The sequence below is a fragment of the Haemaphysalis longicornis genome, unplaced genomic scaffold (assembly GCF_048455015.1).
Source record: "Haemaphysalis longicornis isolate Haplotype H1 unplaced genomic scaffold, Haemaphysalis longicornis Haplotype H1 scaffold_8, whole genome shotgun sequence".
NCBI lineage: Eukaryota > Metazoa > Arthropoda > Arachnida > Ixodida > Ixodidae > Haemaphysalis > Haemaphysalis longicornis.
The window spans coordinates 33,446,851-33,471,866 of NW_027526445.1; the positions used below are offsets into that span (position 1 = coordinate 33,446,851).

Genomic DNA, 25,016 nt, shown 5'->3' on the forward strand with positions numbered 1-25,016 from the left:
GTATTTTCTCTTCATGGCTCCTTTAACGCCTTAACTGTAAATGTCTTGCGTACCCCCACGGAATGATAAATGTTGTGGGTAGTGTTTTGGGGTCACCCATGCAGCAGCTAGAGCAGCTAGGGCCAATACAGTTAAATGCCAACTGCTTGTACACAGAAGGCGAGCTGCATGGTTTCCCCACCTCTCTGGGCTGCTTCCAACCTCCCCAGGGCCACTTGTGATATTGGAACATCATCCACGCTACTGCCTAAAATCAAGAGCAGTGGGCCTTTGCCGTAAGTGTCTGTTGTGAAGCCTCCCAGACAAAAAATTCTTTCTGGAAGGGCCAGCGCCGTTTCATATCTGAATGCATTTGCCCTTTGCCTCCCACATCTTGAAGACACAGGCCTTAAAGGAGCACTGACACCAATCTTCGGCGTTAATATTATTGCACAGTTTGCTTCCTTCACTCAACAGAATACCCTGGCTGAAATGTGAGCGGCCTGCGACGCGAAGAACATAGTTCAATTGGATCGTATTTATCGCGCCGACGGAGCAGCACTCAGCAAATGGACATCAGCGTGACATCACTCCAGGAGAGGAAAAAGAAGTGACGCGACAGCGCTCGTCAAAAACTCGTGACGTCACTTCACGCGCGCAACCCCATGAGTGGCGAGCGGGCGCAACACCCTCTCAAGCGGGCGCCGGTGACGTCAGGCAGGGAGTCTCTCATATGCGCCGTTTGGGATGAAAGCGCGGGAATTTGAAACAAACGATTTTCAGGCCGTTCAATGTAATTAACTATTGCGCGCTGAAGTATTTGAAGCGCTGTTTCAGGTTCGCCAGACCATTAAGCATCGATAAAAGCAATAAAAGTGTAACATAAAATTTTCGTGTCAGTGCTCCTTTAAAAATCAACTTAATTCCGAATGCCCTTGAGCTGCTCCGTTAACAAGAATGTTGCAGCATCAGCTGTTGACAGGGAGGTATGTAAGGACGGTTCTGTCATCGCACCAAGACCCAACACAGGGCGGAAAAAATGTTGGTAGCTGTGTCTTGCGTTGCTTGCGTGCTCTTTCTCTGCACTTATTGATTGAGGTTTCTAGGCAGCGGTGCAATGTGTTTATGGAGGTATTTGGAAACGGCCTTGCTAGATTGAATGAAATGACGTTGGCTCTTTACATTAACGACCACTTACCACTTTAGAACCTTGTGGTGTCTGCTATCTGTGGTCCCGGGATGACAAAAACCGTCACCATCAGACACACGCATCCCCCAATAAGTGAGGTGAGCACTTACTTTTAATCCGAGACGATGAGTGGAACGGGCAAACCATCTTTTATTGACCATTGAAACAAAGGGTACAAAAAACCATGTAAAATAATGACAACAACACTACTAACAATAATACTCTGGATCAAGCGGCAAAACTTCCCATGTGAACCAACCTTAGTACGTCTAATGTGGTAGGTTTCAATCGACCAGGTCACAGCCTTTTTTTTTCCTTGCATAATATGTAGTACCCCAACCACACAAGCACTTTCAAAGCTCCTTTAGATGATGATTGCCAAGCACAGCCTTAAAATTTACCCATAGTTATACGTTCCAGTGCTGCTTGACTCTGTGAAGCTTTGTTAAAGCGTAACCACGATTCTCAAGATGCCCAAAGAGTGGGTGTAGGCATCCTTGAGATCAGCAAAGCCATCAACCCGCCACTGTTTTGCGGGGTTAAGACCCGTGGTCCCACGAGCGAGAGTCCACAGTTTTTAAAGGAGCGCGTGGCTTTCATGTGCTCGAAATAGTTATTCTGCTAGCATTGCCATCTCTAAAAAAGCTGGCCTGCTGGCCAGCTCTCTGAAGAGCTTGCCGAAGCAGCGCACGCCAAACATGATCTCCATTTGGCACCAGTTTTAAAAACAAGCTTTGAAAGTGCTCGTTCAGAAGGGGTATAACATGCTTACACAACACTTGTGATTGATCATGCATTCGCGCAAGGCGATTTTGTGATTTACATGCACAAAATGCCTAAGGAAACATCGTGTGGCCATAGTTTACTCTTAACAAAGAGAACATCTAGGGACAGCTTTGACGCCACAGGTACACGAAGGGTGAGTTCATCACTTTACTGACTCGATTTCTGCATTGTCCATGCCACCTTGCATTGGCAACTCGCCGAATACCCTGTCATGCCACAGTGTGGCGCTGGTCCAGAATTTAATTTTGCCATACATCCTCCTTTTTACCATTTCACTGCTGTAAATAAATGCATGTGCAGAGAAAAAAAATTTCAAGTCAAGCTCCACTAAAGGCATTTTATGCCTAATATGGAAGACATTAGATAGCAAGAGTCCCTTATCATTTTGCAAATGACTCCCTTGCTTTTTTATGACGTAAAAGCGACAAAATCAAATCACTGCAGTTGGCAGGGTGAGCTTGAGATGGAAGCTTGTCATAACCCCAGTTGCGTAACCAGGATAGTGGATTAAGCACAACTCTTCGTTAAACTGCACAAGAATTACTTCTTTCCTCAAAAGGTTATATATGCACAACAACCCACCACACAGCATAGTATACTGCTCTTCCAAGGTGCTCATTCATGAACGAATATCAGTAAATTGTGAAGTAGTACAAGCTATACCTCAATCTGTTTTCTTTTTTTTTTGTGCTTTTTTTTCCCCGCTTACATCACTTTATATGCTCTCTCCATCATATTAAAACTCGTTTTATGCATGACTACTCCCTCCCTGCAGCAATGCCTGTACTACATGAAATGCAAATAAATTAGTAATAAATAAATAAATAAATAAATAAATAGGTAAATAAACAGCACCAACATTTTTTTCCCTGGATCTCAGTACAAACTCAAAGGGACACTAAATGGTAAGCAACTTCTTCTTCTTTGCGTGAGAAATGCCACTCTCTGTAGGTCTCTCAGCTTTTGCGTGATGACAGTTAGTAATGCTTTGTTAAAAAATAAGAAATGTGCGAGCAGGCAGAAATTTTCTCTCGCGTTTCCCTCCCCCTTTCCCGAGTACTAAAAGAGAAGGTTGCTGGTCGTGCAATGGGAAGCCACTGCCACCCAGTGAATGCACGGAAGGAACTATGTGATTTTCCAGATAGACGACGTCTTGGTGACTTCGATGTCAGCACCAACAACCTCGCACTTTTGTGGCTGTCTGCTGTATCGGTTGTGTTCACTGGCGTGGCATGCATGCGGGCAACCACGTGTGTGCGCCGTCACTGGTTATGTCGGGTTCTGCGAGATGGCTGTACTTGTCGTTGCTAAGCACGTGACGCATGTCTGATGTTCCAAACTGTTCCCCACCAAACGCAAAGTTAACACCTCCACTCCAATGTGAGTGCGATTAACAACATATCTGTTGACACCACCGTTGAGAAACGGGTTGAAACGGGGCAGACGACGCACGCCGGCGTTTTTTTTTCGGCGTGGTACGGGTGCAGTGGCACAAGCCACGCCGTGACTGTGCCGAAGAGGCACGGACATGTCCTTTTCTAGTGTTGCCAAGCGACAAATTGACAGCTAAACTTTTCAGTGAATACTACCTATACTAACCCAAATTTTGTTATTCGTTACCTATACTCACAATTTTGTTATTGTCATCTGAAATAGCCGAATGTACTTCTGACTTTAGATAGGAGTGGTTCATGACATGCATTCGTAACGAAAGCCAGAAGAAACTCTTTAAGATTCTCGAGAGGCACCAAAGCCATTTTTCTCCACTGTGAAGGCCCTCTGCACACGTCACGAGTACAGCTTGTAAGAACGAATGGTGGTAAGAACGAATGTTAGCTGGCGCATTCAGCCCAATAAACCTCACTGCACGTGTATGCACCAAGGCAAATGACGCGACCAAAACTGTACGTTAGACACCGGTGAACACCAATGGTAAGGAGACAGCTTATTAGACAATGTTTGACAGGCCGCAAACTGAGCCTTTCGGCTGTCACACAATTTCTGACGTCACAAGTTACACAAGGCAATGACAAACGCTTTTCATGAACTGCTGTTATGGGAGATGGTGTACTATATGAATTTGCGTACTCAGGACTGTGACCCACCCACACGGGCCAACTTTCTTTTGCATTTGAAGCCCCCCTCACTAAGAAAATAGGGGAAATGAAGAAGACGATCATGAGGAAGACGTACGCTACTGGGAACCAGGTTAAACTAGAACCCACGTGAGGCTACCGACTGAGGTCATTATAATTTCATCACTGGCTCTAACAAGCGTCTCGAGCACTACTGCAAACTGTTTTCAAGCCGCCCACAAGCTAGACATTCTGAAACACTTACTATTTAGGTCTACGTCTGACATTACTTCTACAGTCAGTAACTGCAAACGCAGAGGCTACAATTCATGACTACCCAGGTGTGCGAAAAACAACAAAAGAAAAATGGTGCGATCATACAGAGTGCACTAGGTTTTTAAAGATACGACTTGTACATGCTGTCATCCAGAAATAAGAAATAAAAGACTAAAATACTTTCTATGGCAGCGGAAAAGGAAGAGGAGAGGTCAAAAAGGACAAACCACTTTCTCCCCACTTCTCGCGTGACTCACTGACCATTTCCACTAAAGATAGTATACATTCTTATCTTCATCATACCAACCACAGTGGTTGTATTTCTCCCTCTGTCCTTCCTTTGTGCAGCAGCTACCGCTACGTGTCCACATCAAAGGGACGACTTGCTCTTCCTGGTTGTACGAATGACATTTTGAAAGGTTAGTCCAGTTGTGCACCCGTAGCCTAGCACGCCTGTATCCAACACATTTTCTGCGATTGACAAACGCACACAACAAGTAGTAGTTTGTCTTGTCATTGGACAAGCAATGAGGAAAGCGACTGATACGAAACCCCCCTACCCAATAGAGCATGTGCATGCCAGCTCGGATAACTCGAGCCTTCTAGGCGAGCGCAGCGCATGGAAAAGTCACCTTGAGCTCGAGGGCATGGGGTGGTGCGCTGAAGTGCATGTCCTCTACAGTTTTGACCAGGGTGCTTTTATATCCTGAGTTGCAAAACACCCTACAAAAGTTTATGTTTCAAAAAGTGGCCCCCGATTTGTCTTAAATTCTGGGAAATATGTATTTCCCACCACGTGTTGATGTGACGTTGAACCAGAAGCCAAGGCAGGCACCCAGATAATTATGCAACCAATCAAATAATCACAGTATATATAATCACAAATAATCGCAATATTTTCATTGCGTTAAAAAACGAATCGAAAAATGTTTACCCACTTTTTGCATTTCCTTTTTTTTTTATGTCATGCCAACAGACAACGACCAAATGGCGGAGCATACGGCTGCCAAATTCATAGGCGTAGTTTCACAACTGCAATGTGTACTACAAAACTCTGAACTCTGGTCATGATGACATCCTCTTCCCCTCCTCTCCCTCCAAAAAGCACACTTATGAACCCATGAAGCATGAACTACTGCATTTTCTGGTGTATAATTAGCACCGTTAAATAAGTGGTATGCACCAATAAACTGTCATATTTTGAGAAAAACTCCATAGACAGGTTGCACCCTTATATAATTTTTGACCATTGGGCACAGCATAATTGCACTGGTAGTTCTGCATATCTATATTGTCATTTCTAAATATACCTAGGCACAAGCAGAAGGTGGTCTTATTACTGCAAAATACCGATCAAGCGCCGCCACCCGTGCAAGTGCCCCCCTCTCATATTATGAGTATTTTGAGTTTTCATGCATTGCCAAACAAGCACCGCCTCTCCCCCCCCCCCTCCTCCAACCACCCGTTGATGGCCCAAACCAGTGAAGCCGAAACCACCGAGGAACACTTGTGACTGCGCTCTTGTCTAAACCAGAATCCAATCCAAGAACACAGGGTAACGATTAATTCCGCACACGCTCACAATTTTGTTATTGTCATCTGACAGCCGAATGTGGTTCATGACATGCATTCGTAACGATTCTCGAGAGGCACCAAAGCCATTTTTCTCCACTGTGAATGCCCTCTGAACACGTCACGAGTAGGTACACCTTGTTCAACACTTCAAAAATGGACCAGATGATGGCGAGAATGGATTCTCTGGCTAACAGGACCAACAACGCGGTTGACGGGAACACCGTATGAATTGCTTACAACGGTCGCACCAAGAGGGGCTTCACAGTCTTCTTCATCTTTACTAAAAATGTGTTTCTGTCCAATGCACTGCATCATTTTTTCTTTTTCATGGGAGGGGGGGTAAGGTTGGTCAACACTTACATGCCAGCATATTGAATTGGGGCAGTTCCGAACAAGGGCCCCCTCCCCAAAATTCCCTGGACTATTCACACTTCGAAGGGGGGCGCTTGCTCGGTATTTTGCGGTACTTTTGCAAGCGCACCACTATGCCGATTTCTATCACTGCAGGCTGCTTTTGGATTGCAATACAGAAATATAAACAAAAAGCAGCCCTGGCTACTGCAAGTGCGACAAAATCGCACAAGTATGGGTGAATTGCTTTTGGATACGGAAGAGCATCTGATCACCAAGTCACTGCATTTAACAAACTCAGGCCATTGACTTCAATAGGCAGCTGTAGCAATCTCATGTAAGCAAATAATTTTGACTCGTGGAAAGAGCCATCAGGTTGAGCACACAAATTATGGTCCTTTTTTTCACTCGAGGACTGCGACAATACAATTGTCCACTTCACATCCATCCTGCTTCACCACAGGTGCCTCCTGAAAAATTTGAGAGCACAGACCCTTGTGAGGTGGACAGATGAGGTGAAAAAAATGTGGCCATGTTTTATCCTCCCAAAAAAGTCGTTTACTTAAAAGCCACACCGCCAATAGTTTGCGGAAAAAGCCGCAACTTATACACCAGAAAATACGGTACTCAACAAGCACGCCTCTTCGCACGTGATGAACTACTAGCTAGCCAATAAGGTCATACAAGGTGCCGATGGATGCACGCAGTTTCCTCCTCCTCAGCGCAGGTACTTCTGAATGAGCAGCTGCAGCGTGAGGTTGGCCACCAGTGACTTGTGCTCCAGGGGCTTGCCGGTCATGGGGCTGGTCTCCTTCCCATCCGCCAGCCACTGCTGGATGGCATTCCGCTCGTAGCTGTAGCCATCTGGACCGGTGCGCACAAGTGCCACGTCACCCTCACTTCCGCCACCGACTCTGCGTGCTCCCAAGGCAATAAGATTGCTCGCAAAAGTTTGCTCGACGATATCACACATTTCTCCCGGTTGTTACTGATGTATATTAAGTGTTGAAAGCGCGAAAGATATCAATGTTTTTTTTTGTAATGAACCAACCAAGTGTGGTTCAAAAAACAACAAAACTTTGCAGTGCTGTGTCTGGTCCAGAGGAAAAAAAAATACTTTGTAAAAAATACCAGAACGGTTTAGCTGGCTGCATAAAGTCGTAAATGGCAGCTTGTGGGTGCAACGAACTGCAGCTTCTGCAGCTATGTACTAGCGAGACTATATTGTAAGAAAGTTCCCCTAGACAGCTTTTTGCTGGTAACTATGCTAGCAGTCAAATCATATCACTTTCGGTGTACAATGCGTATACTTCGGCAATCGATCCGAGTGTGCCACAAGTTTTTGCCAAGTTATAAAATTACTGTCTATACTCGGTGACAACTTAAGAACGGCACCGGAAGTTGCCGCTGTGCCTTATCACCGTAGCCGGATGTTTCTCCGCGCGGCGCAAGTAGGGCGTTACTGGGAATATTTTGAACATGGCGTGAGCCGTTACCGTGATTTTTTGGACTTAATATGCTTATAAACAACTCCAGTGACAACAAACAAACTGCGTGAGACAAGGCAGACGATATCATGCATTCAGAGCAAACCCCTTTCAAAACGCGCGCGCACCGACGTCACGGGTCCGGCGCTTTGGCGGAGTGATACACTACATGAGGTGGTGCTGTTCTTGAGTTGTAACCAAGTATAGCCAGCCTGCTTAATCAAAATGACACCTAATGGTACAAGATGCTACAGAGATACTTTCCTTATTCTTTGACTTACCACTTCACAAATCATTTAGTAGTATAAGTACACTCGAATCCCACTACAACGAAAATGACGGGACGTGCGAAAAATTTCGTTGAAGCGAAAATTCGTTGAGGCGAAATCTGCCGCAACACACCACGGAAAGGCCAGAAAAATAGCCCTGTATGCTTCTGCATCATTGGCAGCATAATACAATGTTTAGAAAAAGGAGTGACGCGCAATAACGTCATGTTTATTCGGATAACAAACATACCAATGGTTATCTGTTCTTTCACTGCACGCGAAGAACGCGTTGCGGAGTGGGGTGAAGAAATGCAGGCGCAAAACGTATTGCTGTACAACAAGGCGTGTCCACCGAGCTGATTACTTGCAGATAGCTGCTAGGCCGTCGGAAGCCCCCCTCTCACTTGTAGCAGGAGCAGTGTCGTTATCTTATCATCTGACACAGCGCGGCAGCTACTGACCTTGGCAGGTTAGACGCGCGCACTTGCATTTAACACAACTGCGCGCTCATGACTAAGATAGGATGACTTGGCTTCAAGACCAAACACGCAAGCATGATTTTTGCTCTTGGCTATTAAGAATGGTAGAAGGAAAACGGCAAGGACAGCTGCTCACAACGCATACATGACGGCGCCGCGCCAGCAGCGGAGCACATTTGTGCGATTTCAACTGGATACGGATTGGCTGTAGCTCCGGCTTGGCGAACCGGGCCTGCGCCTCATGTAAAGACGGCCAGCCACATCGTTATCACCATCAAGCAATGGCATCCGCCTATGAGTTTTTTTTTTTTTTTTTTTTTTTTTTTGTGGCGGTGTGGCCGCACCGCGCATGTTTTCGGTGAAACTAAGCGTCCTGAATGTATAAAAAGTTGCAGATAACTGGCGCTATGCTAATTTTATTGTAAAATAATTGTTCAAACCCAGCCCAAATCATCGAAAATTTCGTTGAAGCGAAAGCAAGCCTGACAAATGGTTCGTTGTGGCGAGGACTTTGTTGCATGGACTTCTATGGCTGGCTGACGGGGAATTGGAAATATTTCGTTGAAGCGGAAATTTCATTGAAGCGGCGTTCGTTGTAGCGGGGTTCGACTGTAGTTAATTTTGTTATGCAGTTCCGTCACACAGCAGCCTTGGAACTGTCCTCTGCGGCGTACTTTTAAACTGCCACAAGTTCTGTGTTCTTCTGTTGTCTCATTCTTCGCACTGCTTGATGCTCAGATATGAACCAACCCACTGGCCGTCTACAACCAGTGTCACTGTATGCCAACTTATTTGTCTTGTGGAGGTCATGTCTGATGGCACGCATGCCCGAGTCCTTTCAATTTTAATGCTGCTGTAATGATTCTCACTGGTTAGCCACTTGTTTAGATGTCCAAAAAGTACGCTGCTTCCTATGCTGTCTTCAGACTGGAACGAACATTCTGCTACACCGTCACCCACACCCATTCACACTACAAAGGCATATAGGCAATAGGGCTCCTGCGCTGATCAGGGGGCGCTGTGCAAGCAGCTTCCGGGCAGTAAAAAGCTGCGGGGGTCCCATAGGATCGCGTGCTGACAGAAGCAAAACGAGCTCGATACTCCCGATTGCTTTGCTACACGGTCTCCAGTCCATCCGCGACGCGCCCGATCTCGTCCGGCAAACAACCTGGCATTAGGGAAAAAAAGCTTTGCAGTGCTAAATACGTTTACAGCGTCGACGAAAGTGCTGCGATGGTGACGCCGCCCTGCCACTCGCAGATTCACCGATTGATGGTCGTACGAAGTGAAACTTGAAGTGAAAGCTTCTTGTTTAGCCTACTATGCTTTGTGACAAGGACTTTTCAACAAAAACCGATCAAACAACAAGTAACGCAATCGGCAATGATCGCACACGTAAAAGCCAGCGAGCCTCGCGGACCGCAGGCTCGTCCGCTCCGGTGAGCCACACGTGCTTTTGTGCACCTGCACACTTACGCGTGCATTTTCAACGAACGCTGCTGGTTTGCGTCATCGTTACGAATAATATTTTTGGAGCGCTAGCTTGCCGTCTTTACCGTGGCTCAGTCACAAAATACAGCGAGCGTCAGAAGCGTGAAATATGTTTGTGATTCTGAAAGTAGAGGCCGTAAAACAAAGTGGTCGGGCGAACTGAGTGGCCGTTTTGTTTCCTTGATGCTCTCACTTTGTTTAATTATGCCCTTGCATCATATATTCCCAGTTTGCAATTACATGGAGTCGACACAGCGCAGGGCTGCACGGCCAATCGGGTGGGAGGGGGGCTTTGAAGGCAAAGAGAAAAAATTCAGCAGATTGCCAATAATATTTGAAAATAATCTGGCAAAATGTGAACATGGGGGACAATGCAACTGGAAGCGATGAATTCTCTGTTTTTGTCTCACCGTCTAAACCCATTTGAGAACAAAACTGGCGTGTCAGCGTTCTTATTGTTAACGACGACCCCTGCACTACAAGATAACCAACACACTCAGTGACGATCATGTGTAAAAATTTTGGGCCACGCACATTGTATGCGGCTGCGTTATGTTGTATAAATATGCAAGTACACAACTAAGCAGGCAACGGACTTGCGATTCGGTGATTGATTCGTGTACACTGATTGCTCTCAATTTGTTTATTTGACGGTATTGCCTCACCTACTCGCCAGTATACGCGTACCCTGCCTTTCGTAAACCGTGTGTGGCGTAAAATGTTAAACAAGAATCATTTAGTTTGCGAAAATACGAAACAAATTTTCCATTCGTTTTTAAGGCGGTGCCAGGCCAGCAGCATCAGCTGAATTGGCTGCACTTTTCACGTCTGCTGGCATGCTCCCACTGAAGCAACTATTTACAGTTACCTCAGGCTCAACAACGCTCCGTTTATGCTACTTGTGAATTTTCCTATGTTGACCGCACGCAAGAAGAACAAACGATAATTATCGTCAAAAGGTTCGACCACCCAACCTGGCGATCCCCATGCCGCAACGATCACGACAGCTCGCTCAATAAAAACGCCGATAAATGGGCTCGTTGCGGCGGATATTATTTTGTTTAGCCTCTGCAACTACTTTAAGGGCTATTTGATTCAGTATGCAGCCATTTAAATGCACCACAAAGTGATTAAAATAATTACAGTTGAACCTTGTTATAAGAGACATGGATGTAAGAGACAAATGGGTATAAGAGACACTATTCACCCACATGGTTGGCTGCCCTATCTTTCCCATTAAATTGACCTCTTTTATAGCAGACATCGGTTAGAAGACAGTTGGTTATAAGGGACAAGTCATCCTTGATCTTTAATCAATAATCTCGCTTGTAATAGACATTTTAACTTCAGACACAGTGCCACCAGTCACTAATTGCAGTTGCTTCCATTGTGGAAACAGAGGTGGGCGACAGACGCCTGCAGTCGCTATTTATTATAACTTCAGCAAACACACAGTGGTTCAGTCAGCTATGAAATGACGATGAGAAGCCCTGCCAATGGAAATGCAACTTACAGAAGTGATTGAAGCTTACTGCCATCCATTGGAGCGCGACTGCACATGCGGGCTGCTCTCCCATCTCGCATAGCTCCCAATCAAGAAGCACTGCAGATGTTGAGTCCTGTAAGCGTAATGAATAGCCAGAGCACAGAGTGGAAGAGCTGTGCGCTCTGGCTATTCATCAGGCTTGTGAACTCAACATCTACGATTCATCTTCCACAAACAGTGAAAGGAAAAAAAGCTTGTAGAATTGGTAGTAAAAAAACAGTGTAAATACAGTCATGAAGAAGATTCAGACCTGTTTCATAAATTCTGGGGGCCAAACATAAATTAGAATGAATCTCTTGCAACATGCTGCAGTGTTCTTTTGAGTTTATTTTAGTCATACGGTGCCCACATTAAACTAGGATCTGATTAGTAAGTGAAAGCATGGTTCCCTGCTTATAAGAGACATCTCGTATAAGAGACAGAAACTGCTCCCCGGTACGTGTCTCTTATAAAGGGGTTCAACTGTACAACCAACTTTCGCTCCAGATTGTAATTGAAAACACATGGAGGGTGATATGAGGGTCGTCTGCTTTCGTACTACCCAGAGGTGTCGGCCCCTAGGGGCGCTGCATGTCACCAAACTCCAGCGCAGGAGCCGTATTAAGCGCAAAAAGAAGTTGGGCTAATCGGTTACACGATACTGAAGACATAGGCTAATGTTAGTGCTGAAAGACAGGACACAGTGTTTGTCCCACATATTTCTATCCTTCGTCCCATCTTTAAACCCACCACAGTGGCGGCTCAGTGGCTATGGTGTTGTGCTGCCGAGCACAAGGATGCAGGTGCGATACTGGCTGCAATGGCCGCTTTTCAGATGGAGGTGAAGAGCAAAAACACCGGTGTGTCGAGATTTCGGCACTTATTAAAGATCCCCAGGTAGTAAAAATTAATCCAAAGCCCTCCACTGTGGTTTGCCAGATAGCATAGGTGTAGCTTCGGCGCGTTAACTCCCCCCAACCCCCCGACCCCAACTTTATGGGCCCTAGTCTGAGTCCCTCCTCCACTCCGTTTGCTCCCTCCAATCGGCTGAGGGGAGGATTCCACAATGCTTACACATCGGGAAATCGATTTCAAGGATCTCATGCACTGAAGGCTTGAGTGGAGGAAGGGCTCATAATACCAGGGTACGTCTTCTACGGTAGAACAGAAGAGGGGTACCTACCGGCGGCCACTACGGGGTCGCTCATGGTCTGCTGGGTGATGGGGCAGAGCAGCTCGTTGGGCAGGCTGGTCTCCCCGGGGCCCGGCAGGTGCCGCCAGAGCGGGTGCTTGAGGCCCTGCACTTCGCGCAGCAGCCTGGCGCGGGTGCCCATGGCGTCCACGTGCAGCACGGTGCTCAGCCCCTCGTGGGTGAGGTGCAGCAGCTCCTGGCCGTCGATGGCGTTTGCCTCGAACACCTCCCGGTGCTCGCCCAGGCCCAGGCCGTCCAGCCAGTCGCCCACCTGGCCGGCCGTCCACCGGCCGATGGCGGCCACACCCTCGCCCACCCCCAGCTTGGGGGCGGGCTCTGGCGGCTGGCCCGGCACCTCTTCTCCCTGGCACGCACATTATGCGGGAAGGTAAAAAACACGCGGAAATTCCTCTTCTGGGAGTCATCTAAATGGTGCGTCAGCATCTGTCAGATGTTAACACGAAAAGGAAAAGGAAGTTGACAGTGGCGCGCAGGGCCAGACGGGATCCCTGATGAAGAAGCAGCAGCGCATCACATGGAGCTGGTTTCGGTGCTGCCATGGCCAACATCGTGTAAATACGACACTGCACTATAAACCGTCGCTCCTATCATTTGTCTCGAAGCCACGTAACACGTTTTGGTGAGAAACAGTGTGAAAACTACAAAAACCGAGAGACGCAACACTACAATGCACAAATGTTGATTACACCAACGTGGGAAGACATATACAATGCGGTTTACAGCAATGTTTTCGCATCATTTGGAGCTTTCAGGGGAGCTGGGAGCTAGGCACGACTAAAGTGGAAAGAGAGAATTTCAAATTAGGCAAATACAATGTTTATTTGATATTGGCTGCAACAGGAGATGCGCAGCCACCCATGCAGGGCAGCTCATGAAAAACTTGGCTTCCGGTCATAGCGCCTCGCTCTCCCCGAGCCCCTCGGGAAGGCATCTTGCTTCATGTGCCAAAGCCTCTCTCACACCGGCATTGTCGCAATCACCATCACTATGAGTGCGCCGCTGCTGCTGCTTGCGCTGGCCTCCGAAACGGCGCCAATTTTACTACAGTGGTCCTTAACGAAACAACACTGCGTGCTTCACTGTCGTGTATTGACGGAAAATTGTGCGTGTCCCACACGGTTCAGTTTCTTTGCCCACCAAGCCCATGTCAAGCATGCCTCGAGGCAGTCCTCGCTGCGGAGCAAACTGAGGCAAGTTACGGCACTGGTGACAGCCAGCCATTCACAATATTCACCAACAACCACAACGCTGCCAATTGACTTGGCCAGACTCCATATGTTGGAACCACCTGCAATCTCATAGAGAGAAAGAGAGAGAGACTCTTTATTACAGAGAAAGCAGAGAGGTTTGCCAGCATGAATTCGCCGACATGCTACTCTGCGGGGAAGAGGGCAGAAGGAAACAAAGGAAGTAGGTGGAAGAAGAAGCCTAGGAGACAAAAGATAAGAATAAAAAAAGAAAAATTAAAAATGAATGGAGTCCTGTTTAAGGGCGCTGAGTAAAAACTTGACTGTACACGCTAGGGAGATGGCTACAGTGTTGTAGCGACGCCAATGTCCTCGAGGTACTCAAATAATGCAAACAGGGCTTTGCGCTGGGAGGATGGTGAGTGGAGTGGTCCAAGCATCAAGCTTAGTGTTATTGGTCCAGGTTGGAGACATTCAATTCTTTTCTGTAAACGGGCCCTTGATTCAGCATAAGCAGGGCACTCTAGTAGTATATGTTCGACGGTTTCGGGTGAGCCATAGTTGCCACAGTATGGGTAGGAAATCTGGCCTATACGATGAAGGAACGAATTTGTAAACGCTGCATTAAGGCGCAGTCGATGGTACAGTGTCTCCAGTCGGCGAGGTAGACGTTCCGGCAGCCTCATTCTCATGTACGGGTGTATGCAATATAGAAAGGCCCGATGAAAAATCTCATAAAGACCATTTGTGGCAGACTGCGAGACACACGCAGTACGGTCGTTGGGGTAGACTGGGTACCAGGATACGCAGGATCGGCAACGAGACTGTTTACATGTGCGCGAGTTAGCCCGCTGAACTCCGCCCCGACCCGGCGTCACCCGTCCCATTCACACGATATGACCCCGACCCCACAGAGGCCAAGGCTGCAGCCAGGCACGCGTCCAAGCAGTCACTGTGGAACTTGGTTATTCCAGACCTCGCTCCTCTGTCCATTGGATTGTCCCGTTGCGCACAAGTGCCCCCCCACAAGGCACGTGCTGGTGCCGCGCTCACCAATGATGTGTTGGCCAAGTGGCGTGCCTATGTGCCAAAGCGCCACCAGCATGCTGTTCAGGATCAGCAACCTGCGGCCGATGTTGCCTGCACCACAGGAGCCACCCCGAGTCTACACTACATGTTTTGGGATTGTCCTGGCCTCCAAACGCTTAGTTTAAAGTGTCTCCTGTCCAGAGTCCAGCGGCTTGAGGACTGGACAGCGCCGCTGCAACCCACCAATACACAGCAGACGTTGCTGTCTTGGTGGTAGTTCGCGCGCTCCGCAGGCGTCGACTGCCGAAGGTAACCTATAAACATCCCCCCCCCCCCATCCCCCCCTTCTTCAATCCCCAAACTGACCAACGTATCCACCCTCTCTGTTACGTTATATTATATACACTCTGGCTTGTATATAATATCTGGCATTTCGGGTTTGCTGCTATGGTAGCGCTGAATGTGTCATGATCGTGTGTGGTGTTGTGCGAGAGCGCCGGCCCCAAATTCGTTGCACGGGGCAACACGCCAACAGTGGGGCCGATTCCCGCCTTGTCCAAACCAGACCAAGCCGCCCGCGGCCGACGGGCCAGACTTGGAGCGCCGCAGAGTCGCCTCTACTTTTGCGTTGCGGCGGTGCGGCCGAATCCTGCCCCGGGCGAACAACCGGTGACCGACAGGCCACACCGGCCTGGAGGTGGTGGCGCGGAGACTGCGTGGGCGTCGCCCTCCCTTTCCCCATCGCGGCAGTCGGCTGACGCAGGCCTCCATTCGTCGGATTTCAAACTTCGGCCAACGAGGGTCCTGATTGGAGCGATTCGAACTTCCCGGGGTATAAAACAAGCCCGGAGGCACTTATCGTCGGCACCAAGTGGAGAGATGCTGACGCCTTTGTGTGAGCCATGTAACGCTGTTGTTACCCTTGAACATTCTGTATATAAATGCTGCTTCAACTTTTCGCCGGCTCGAGAACTTCATCGCTCTGCTCTGCACCGCGTCGATAGCGGACAGAGCAAGGCAGCGACGCGACACCGGTGGCTGCGCTCAGATGGCCAGTCCCTACAGAGGAGACAGCATCGGGATGAGTGATTCCCAGCCTCAGTGACGAGCTGGATGCGAGTCACAACCTGGGAGCAGCGCTGGGAAAGTCATTCCCAACAGTGATTGCTGCATGGTTTTCTGAACTGAGCTCAAATTGACAGCGAACATTTTTCCAGTGCGTTCGAATATTTCTCTAGTGCATTTCACCACTTATTTTATTTTACCCTGGACTACTGAACTCTGTGTCTAGGCCTCATGTCGGTGTCATTTTTTTTTTTTTTTTCATTTGTCTTCTTTTCAGGCGCATACTGGTAAAGAGGGCCTGGACTGCCAGCCAAGGCCAGGGCATCCCGGACTAGGGACGCCCCCCACCGGGCCGGTGCCCTAACAGCAGCACCAGCGCTCGTGAAATAAACATTTATTCCTCCTCCTCTTTCATTTGTCTTATTATTCACCTGACGTAGCATGTTAGGCAATCTGCTGGACAGACCCCGTCAACATAATTAAGCTGAATTCTCTCTCTCTCTCTCTCTCTCTGGCTTGTTTTAAGGTGCTTCTATTTTTCCTACGTCTCCAATCGCCATATGCTTCGGTGAGCAGTTGCAATTGCCTCGGCACCACTGCAGTAACAACCATGCGAGTGGTGGCACAAAGTGTGCAGCATGTGACCATGCCTCTCCTACTAAACGTGTAATCACTCCCAGCGGTGCATACTGCTGCGAATGGCACAGCAAGGTGCACTGATGACATAAACGCATGCCCGTGCAGAGCAAACGGGTGCACCTTTCCCAGTAGCGTAAGGACTATCACACCCCAGGCGACAAGGCGTCACTGCGGTTGCGAGCACAAGTACCACAAGGCTGTGAAGCAAGTGCTCTTTCCTGTCACGTGACCACTGAAGGCATCGTGTTGCTGTGACTGCAAAGCGCGATATACACCAACATCTTTTGTACCTGCTCAGTGACAACAAACCGGTAGTGTAGCAGATAAAATGGCTGTATTCGAGCCAAGAGTTCACGGGTTTGAATTGCAGTACCGCAACTTTTCATTTATAGCCAATTAATTGTTTCCTGTGTATTACATTCATTTTCATTACGGGCATTTTCTTAACCCGTTGGGCCCTGGTGTCCTATATTTAGGACGTGAACCAGAAGACCTCTAGAGATTTGAGAACAAAACCAAAGCAGCTAGTTTTCTGAGAAATACTTCTTTAAAGATGCCTCTTTCGATATCACTATTGTTTTCTTTTTTTGCTATAGCGGAACGCTAGAAAGAGGAAGGCATTGCAGTGAAGGCCAAACTGACGTCATGGTGACCCCAAAGACCGAAGTTCTAGTTTGATGGCATGGCTGTAAACCTGAATATAGTTGCACTACCAGCCTTATTTTTTGTCTGTGGGCTTAGTGCATTCCAAAATGTAGGAAAACAAGCAAAAAATATTTTCTGCTGTAAATTAAAATTTTCATTGCCCGGTGACCTAATAAGATGGCATGCTTGTAAATTGCTAATTACTTGCATCACAAGCTCAATTTTTCGTTTTTAAGCTGATAGGGTCCAATTAATATTGAAAACACAGAAAAAAAATTTTTTACGATGGAATGAAAAAATTCATGGCCAAAAGGGTTAATGTGGTGAAAGTGCGACACATCTAGGATTACAAACAGAGAGCCGGATTCACTTGTTGAGTCAAAGTAGAAATGCTTATGCACATAAAAAGGATTCCAAGCCTAATTGCCCTTTTGAAGAAATGGCATGGACACTAAACATGACAACAGGAGATGGATGACTTCATACACAGACATACTCCTCCTAAATTCACTCCTCATGCAAATGGAAGGCAGACCACACGGCGTTTTTTGAGAATCGCTACTCATGAGAGGCACAATGGTGCAACCCCACAGCCTACTCGTCTGCTTCTTACACGGAACAGGTTTGTGATCCACATATAAAAAAAACTAGACTTGAAAGGTGTCTTGTATTGAGTGATTCCACCTGTAGCGGGCAACGGAAGCAGAGAAGTTGCACGTACCGGGGCACAGTCGACCTGGACCCAGACCGCCAGTGTGTGGTCCCAGGAGCCTGTGGCTAGCATGTTGCTGTCGGACGAGAAGGCGCAGCAAGCCACGTACCGGCTGTGCTTGGACAGCTTCTGCAGTGCCTTTCCTGTGCCCTAAGCACACGCCACAGTTGCAACTGCCCGCCCATGACTCACGGATTTGGCCCTTGTTTAGACTGGTTAAGCGCGAGACACATGCACAACTACAGCATGCGATTGGCATGCGACTGATCATTACGACTCTCGCCCCGACTGGTCGTATGCGTGAATTTGAGACACATGGTCCAATGCACGCGTGCGATGCGCTGTCTGCGCCGCTCCGCCCACTGTTTTTGCTCCATGGTTGCCTCCCTGTTTAGGCGCACTGAGGCCGATTTGGATATGTGCAAGAGAAATCCGAGCAGGAAAAGAAAACATTTGTCAACTTGAAGTGAAAATGAATAGTGCTATTACGTTATACATTGCATTTTTATATGTTCAGTACAGTGGTGTGGGAATATTTAGCAGCCATGATTCCGCTCGTCCATGCTGTTGGTACCGCTGGCAACATGTGTCTACCACGGGTCAGCGGCGGCGGAAAACTGCTCCCCACAAAATACCTGGAATTGCCACTGGCGCCTCCTCGGGGCTTTGAAAGGAACTTTCTCAGCGATGACACCTTCGGGCTCTGATTGGCTGTGGCCGCACGACGATAGCAACAACGGCACGACTGCATCTGGCTTGCCAGTAGCACGTCGTGAGCCTTATCCGACCAGTGAACGACGCCAAAACCGGTCCTAAAGATCAGTCGTAACGACCAGTCACATGCGAATCGCATGCACCAGTCGTCCATTACCGACATCACTTGGTAAAGAAAGATCTGTAGTCTCTCGCGTCAATCCCAGCAATCTGGTTGGGTAGCTCTAAAGAAGTCTCTGAACGGACCAAATAAAATGAAAAGCAAATGTGTGAATATGAACGACAAGTAGTGCTACATTTGCTGCTAATAAATGTCAAATTTTGCTGGGAATAAGTGTTAGATACACAACATTGAAGTGAAATTCGGCAATATGTATTACTGTGCCTAGCCAACGTTTCATTTCAGAAAATAAACATCTCATAATTAATTTGTTCCTCTTCCTTTTTTGATGTGTCCGCGTTTCACTTGTTGCTCACTGTGCATAAACAGTAATAAATGAAGAGCACTTTAGGGCGAGATTTGCAAAGCTTTGTCGCGAGACGGGCACAAAATTTGATTTTGAGGAAGAGACTTTATTTAATATGCACTAAAGAATGCGGGAGGACAGTAATGAAAAAAAGGTTTCTAATTTGCAAGGCGCAACAGTGATGGAAAACGTGTAGATCCGGCAATAACTTTTAGCAGTTCAATACCTAGGTGCTAATATATCATTCACAAAAACCACAAGCATTTCTCGGCCCACATTATCATCCCTTTGAGTGGACGTTTTCTGCCTTCCTTCTACTGCTGAAAAAGAATAAATAAAAGTGTCTACTAAATTTGTACATAAAAGTTGCCTTAACTGAAGATAAACGTTACACGAGTGTTTCTGCGCATACGTCCACACATTTACACGGCAACACACACGTACGTGTGTACACAAGCAAGCACATCCAATGTCCAAGCCCACAGTGGACAAAATCAACTAAAAGGCATTAGTGGCTAGCTGTACAAATGCTTTCCAGACAAGCATCAGTAAATCTACTGGCATAAAAACCCAAAGTTGAAGGCAGCTTCTTCGAGAGTGGCCTGTATACAGGCATGCGTGCAGCACACCATGTGCGGAAGGCAGGCGCTACGCACAGTGGTGAGAATTTTACAGCTTTTGTCGTACTTCTGACTATACGATTACCGCATTTACTCGCGTAATGGTCGCACTTTTTTTCCCAAAAATATGATGCAAATCTAGGGGTGCGACCATTAAGCGAGGGAAATTTTTCGCGAAAAAAGTTTGAGTGCAAAAAACCCAAATTGCACGTCAGAATGTTTACGGTAAGTCTCATGACCAGAATCAAACTGAAAAATAAAAGCATAACTCCACCGACCACCGAATGACCAACGAGTGGCGCAAAATGCAGTGTTTTCATTACGCAACGTGCCGGAATTGCGGAATTACGGAACGAGTTTGCTGTGAGGTGACAACAGGTCGACCAATAAGTGGCTGCTGCTGTCACAGTGTGGGACATCAAGACACGGCTGCCGACGCACCAAGCCGAACGCGCTTTTTTATATGTCTTGTGAGTGCATTAAGTGCATTTAGTGAGAGTTTCTTCCGCACCAATAATGAACTCATGCTTGCCGATATCGCTAATATCATCAAGCCCGCGGCAATAACGTAGCCATACCCGCTTTGAAAGAGGAGTCAACTAAGGTAAGCACGACCATTGTCATCAAACTTGGCACACATACGACATATGGCTGTGGCAAGTTCAGGGTGCGATGATTGCGCGGGAAATAAAACAAGTCGTATTTTGACGAGGAACTGCATCGGTGCGATCATTATGCGAGTCAATACGGTATAAGCAGTGCTGGGTACATACAGACATTTAGGGATATTTACCTGCAGCGACTTTTACACAGCATGAACCGTGCCTCAGAAACCTATTAGCATGCTCCTACTACACTGCTGAGTACTCCTACAGTGCATGGTACAGAGGTGCTAAGCATGAACTACACCGAGCCCAGGACACCATTGCATGGGCTTTGGAAATGTCGTCTCCAAGCTACCTAGAGCCATTATAAAGTAATTAAGTAATCACAGCAGGCTGAGAAGGATTGTCATTTTTCACAAGGTCTTGAGGTGGTTTGCATTCAACGAGCGACAGTGTTCACGGCTGTAAGTGCAGCTGAACACCAGAGTGGAAGCAGGCAGCATAGGCTTACCACGTCCCACACAATGCAGGTCTTGTCAGTGGCACTGCGCATAAGAGAAACACTTACAGTCACAGGATAGGAGCATGCATTTCTAACTACCACCCTATTTCCCTGACATTAACAACGTGCAAATTACTGGAACATATTATTCATAAACACCTGATTAAATTTCGCGACGAACCTAATGTCTGGACAAATGCACAACATGGTTTTCGGCACGGGTATTCCACTACAACACAATTAGTTGAAACTGTTCATGACTTTTCACAGGCAATAAATGAAGGTAAACAGACCGATGTTATATTTGTGGATTTCCGTAAGGAATTTGACAAAGTCTTGCATACTAAATTACTGCACAAATTAGGCTGTATAATCAGAAACGAAAAAATACTAACATGGATCAAAGCCTGCTTGTCAAACTGTAACCAATTTGTTGTTCTGAATGAAGTTTGATACATATTACCAGCGAAAAAACAGACAGGGACGAAGAAAGAAGCAGACGGGACACTCGCTAGACTTCAACTGAAAAGTTTACACAAGAAACACGTAATATATGAAAATGCCAACAGACAAGGATGATAGACCTTGCAAGTGAAAAAACAAACACAAGAGATAAAACCGTCCACAATCTTAAATGCGTACGACCCACACGACCAAATTACATCCCGCGCATGCGGCCTTGCAAAAAACTCAGCTCTTTTGCTGTCAGAGCGATGGAAGGCTTACTGATACAGTTATCTGCCTCCTTTTGAATATAGAAAGCCTCAGAAATTTCACGCTTTACTTGGTCGCGCCCGCTATCTAAGACACGTGTAGCGCCAAATGCTGGAACACAATCAGGACACCGCTTACAATGGTCGGCCAAGTGGCCCCCCCCAGCAAGCGATGAAACTGCAGCCTGATGCTCCCTCAGACGGTCATTTATACATCGCCCCGTCTGCCCTACATAGCATTTGCCGCAGGGCAAGGGAATGCTGAAAACAACGCCAGTTCTGCAGGGAACAAACCTGGTGGCATGCTTTATTGTGCAGCCTTGCCTCTTATTTGTTCAGGCAAAGTAACAGTTGATTCCGGTGTCCCTCAGGGATCGGTCCTAGGCCCACTCTTGTCTTTGCTGTTTATAAATGACATTGTCACAGACCTGTCAGTTCCAGTTACGCTATACGCTGATGATTGTGTATTATATGAGAAAATTAGTTCCGTTGAAGATCAGGCCAGGCTAAACGAAAACTTTGCGAAAGTAATTTCTTGGTGCGATAAGTGGCAAATGTCAATAAACTTTGAAAAAACGGCATTTATGAGCACAACACATAAAAAGCGACCGCTTTTGTTTTGTTACACAGCAAACAACATTTTGCTTTCAGAAGTACAGGAGTACAAATATCTCGGTGTTTGAATTTCAAATGACCTCTCTTGGACGAAGCATATTGATGTTGTAACCGCAAAATGTCTTCGGAAACTTTTTTTCTTAAGGCGTTCGTTAAAGTCCGCCACACCTGATCTTTGCCTTCTTGCCTACAATTCAATAATTTGCCCGATAATGGAGTACGCAGTCGTCATTTGGGACTCTTTCACTGGGAATAACATAGAAAAATTAGAAAGAATACAAAAGAAAGCAGTTCGATTTATATATAACTCATACGGTTGCTCCTCCATTACTTAACTCCTAAACAGAAGTGGGTTCCAATCAGTTTCCGAGAGAAATCGCATCTGTCGCTTAAAATTTCTGTTTCAGTTAGTCAAAGGGCACTACCGTGTAGATACGTTGCACATTTTATCCTATTCTTCAGGTTATGCTACTAGAAAACGGCACTCCCGTATGATTACACCACTTGTTCCGCGAAATTACTGTTTTAAATATTATTTTTTCACACGTTCAATTGTAGATTGGAATGACCTGGCGAATGATGTTGTTTCGCTAAGTTCATTATCTTTATTCGAGTCGCACTTGCTTTGATTGTTGTGTCTTTTTTTTTTCTATTACCTGCCATCGACTGTTTCTGTATAATTCTGTGTCACGTTATGTACTCGTTACAAAGATGTAACCCACCCTGCTAGGATCTCGTTATGGGATCGCAGTATCTACAAATAAATAAATAAATAAATACAGGACACGATGCGCACCTGGAGGCGAGCAGCTGTCCTCCTGGCGAGAAGCGGCAGCACATGACGCTGACGCTGCTGCCCTTGTGTCCCTCCAGCACCCACTGCGGCCACAAGGTGAGGCGCTGGGCCATGCGCACCTGCCACACGCGGACCAGGCCGTCGTTGCCGCAGGACGCGAGCAGGTAGCTGCTCTCCAGCGAGTCGTGCACCAGGGTCGCTTCGAACTGCGGGCTGAAGTGGACGCCCGAGGCGCCGTGGTCGTGGGCGTCTGGGCGCATGAGCAGGCAGCCCTCGTGGTTGTAGCGCGCGTCCCAGATGCGCAGGTCTCCGGCCGACGAGACGGACGCAAGCAGAGCGCCGTCGGGGGAGAAGCTGCACGAGGCCACCACTGCCGCGTGCATGCCGCCGAGGGTGCGCACCGGCAAGCGCGTGGCCACGTCCCAGAGCACCAGCGTCTCGTCGTCGCCTCCTGTGGCCAGCAGGGCCCCCGAGGGGGAGAAGCTGCAGCAGCGCAGGGCCGCTTGGCTCCGGTGCTGCAGCCGGCCCAGCTGCTCGCCACTCTGCAGGCGAGTGGCGGTCGCTGAGCACGGCCGGAAACGAGCATCCGTTTCTCCGCTTACCTGAACGTTCCACAGGAGCAGGCTGCCGTCGATGGAGCACGAGGCTAGCGCCGTGCCCAGCGGCGAGAACTGCACCGCGTTCACGCCGTACTTGTGGCCCAGAAGCGGCGACACTGCGGACTCGGTGAACGTGCCCGCTTCGTACAGCCACAGCCGCACCGTCTTGTCGTTCGAGCAGGTGGCCAGTGTGTCGTTGGAGAAGGCACAAGCGGTCACATCACCGGCATGAGCATCGAGCGTCTGCTGGACTTCCCACTTGCGGTTTGCCATATCTCAGCCCACGTTCGTCGCGTGTGTCAATACAAGGGAGACTTCGACGCTCCGCCAAGCTGCTCTTCTGTCCAAACCGAAACCGACAGGGAGCAAGGCACCGCACCGAATTAACGGTCTAACGATGTGATTCCTTGTAATTTGGGCGAAGGGGATAAGAACGAGGCGCCATATTGGGTCAAAGGGAAAATTAGGGACAACAGCCGCTCATCTAAGTGGCGCGCGCAGGCATGAGAGCTTCGCCGCTGCGACATTCCAAAGAGAACACAAAAATAAAAACGTGACGTCATCGGCTGCCTACACTCGCTACCAGACTGCTGCTGTGCGCTCCATAGAATATCCTAGGAAAGAAAAGGCAAAAAGTTAGGAGTTCAGTCTAGTTCACTCTAGTTAGGAGAGGCCCTGACCATCATGCTGACCATAGAGTTTCTTAGTAAGAAACTCTATGGCCCTGACGACACATTTGTGAAGCCGAGTCCCGCCATCTATGCCCGCCATGACTTGAGCCATGGAGTGACTTGAGCCCATGGAGGAAGAAAAAGTCCCACTGGGAAAGAGCGCGCACTCGCCAAGGCTAGTATTCTAGTTCACTCTAACACGGCGGCGGAGCGGCCCCATTCTGTTGCCCGCGCAGTGGTGGCGCTGCAGTCGCGTTGAGATCGCTCCTTCTGAAGTCGTCTGCTGCTGCTCCATGTTGAACGTGTGTTGCACGGCGCGAACGAGTTAGCTTTGCATCAGAGTAAAGCCCTTGAAGTGGATTAAAAAGAGGTAGTTGGATAATACCCAGTGAAGTAAAAACAAAAGCCATCATATTACTCCCGAAAAATTGGGAGTTATTGTTTTCACGGCCCGTCAGTACTCGATTAATCGAACAGATTTCAAGACGAGGTGCCTGCTCAGCGTAAACCTATGTTTAAGCCAGGTCAAAAACTAAATCTTAGAATGTATTTACAAAATGCCTCACTAGTACATAAAAAATGATACGCGGAATGCCGTTGGGCTTTTGGATTTGGGGCCGACCCTCTTAATGCGATCCTGCGCCTAAACGGTGCATTGTTTTCAGGTGAGTAACACCACTGCCTGAGCAATTTTACCAGCGCCTTTACTCGAAGAACGCCTCACCTACGCAGTTTGCTTGGC

At 47.6% G+C, this 25,016-nt stretch overlaps 1 protein-coding gene across 1 annotated transcript; it reads right to left on the reverse strand.

The window, feature by feature from the left end:
- Positions 1–1,298: 1,298 nt before the first annotated feature.
- On the reverse strand, positions 1,299–24,155 carry LOC144149817 (WD repeat, SAM and U-box domain-containing protein 1-like). The gene is made up of 6 exons (XM_077681476.1): positions 23,607–24,155; positions 23,005–23,546; positions 20,890–20,923; positions 17,982–18,122; positions 12,666–13,038; positions 1,299–7,095 (listed from the first exon to the last, which is right to left on the reverse strand). The coding sequence occupies exons 1-6, from the start codon at positions 23,874–23,876 to the stop codon at positions 6,950–6,952; spliced, it is 1,506 nt and encodes a 501-aa protein (XP_077537602.1). The 5' UTR covers positions 23,877–24,155; the 3' UTR covers positions 1,299–6,949.
- Positions 24,156–25,016: the final 861 nt, after the last annotated feature.

Excerpts from the sequence above, each read along its gene's own strand:
- LOC144149817 (XM_077681476.1), bottom strand. The coding sequence starts at position 23,876 with ATGGCAAACCGCAAGTGGGAAGTCCAGCAGACGCTCGATGCTCATGCC. Across the intron at positions 18,123-20,889 it reads CCTGCATTGTGTGGGACGTG|GGCACAGGAAAGGCACTGCA; the intron begins GTAAGCCTATGC and ends GCGTGTGCTTAG. Across the intron at positions 13,039-17,981 it reads TCCAGGTCGACTGTGCCCCG|GGAGAAGAGGTGCCGGGCCA; the intron begins GTACGTGCAACT and ends TGTGCGTGCCAG.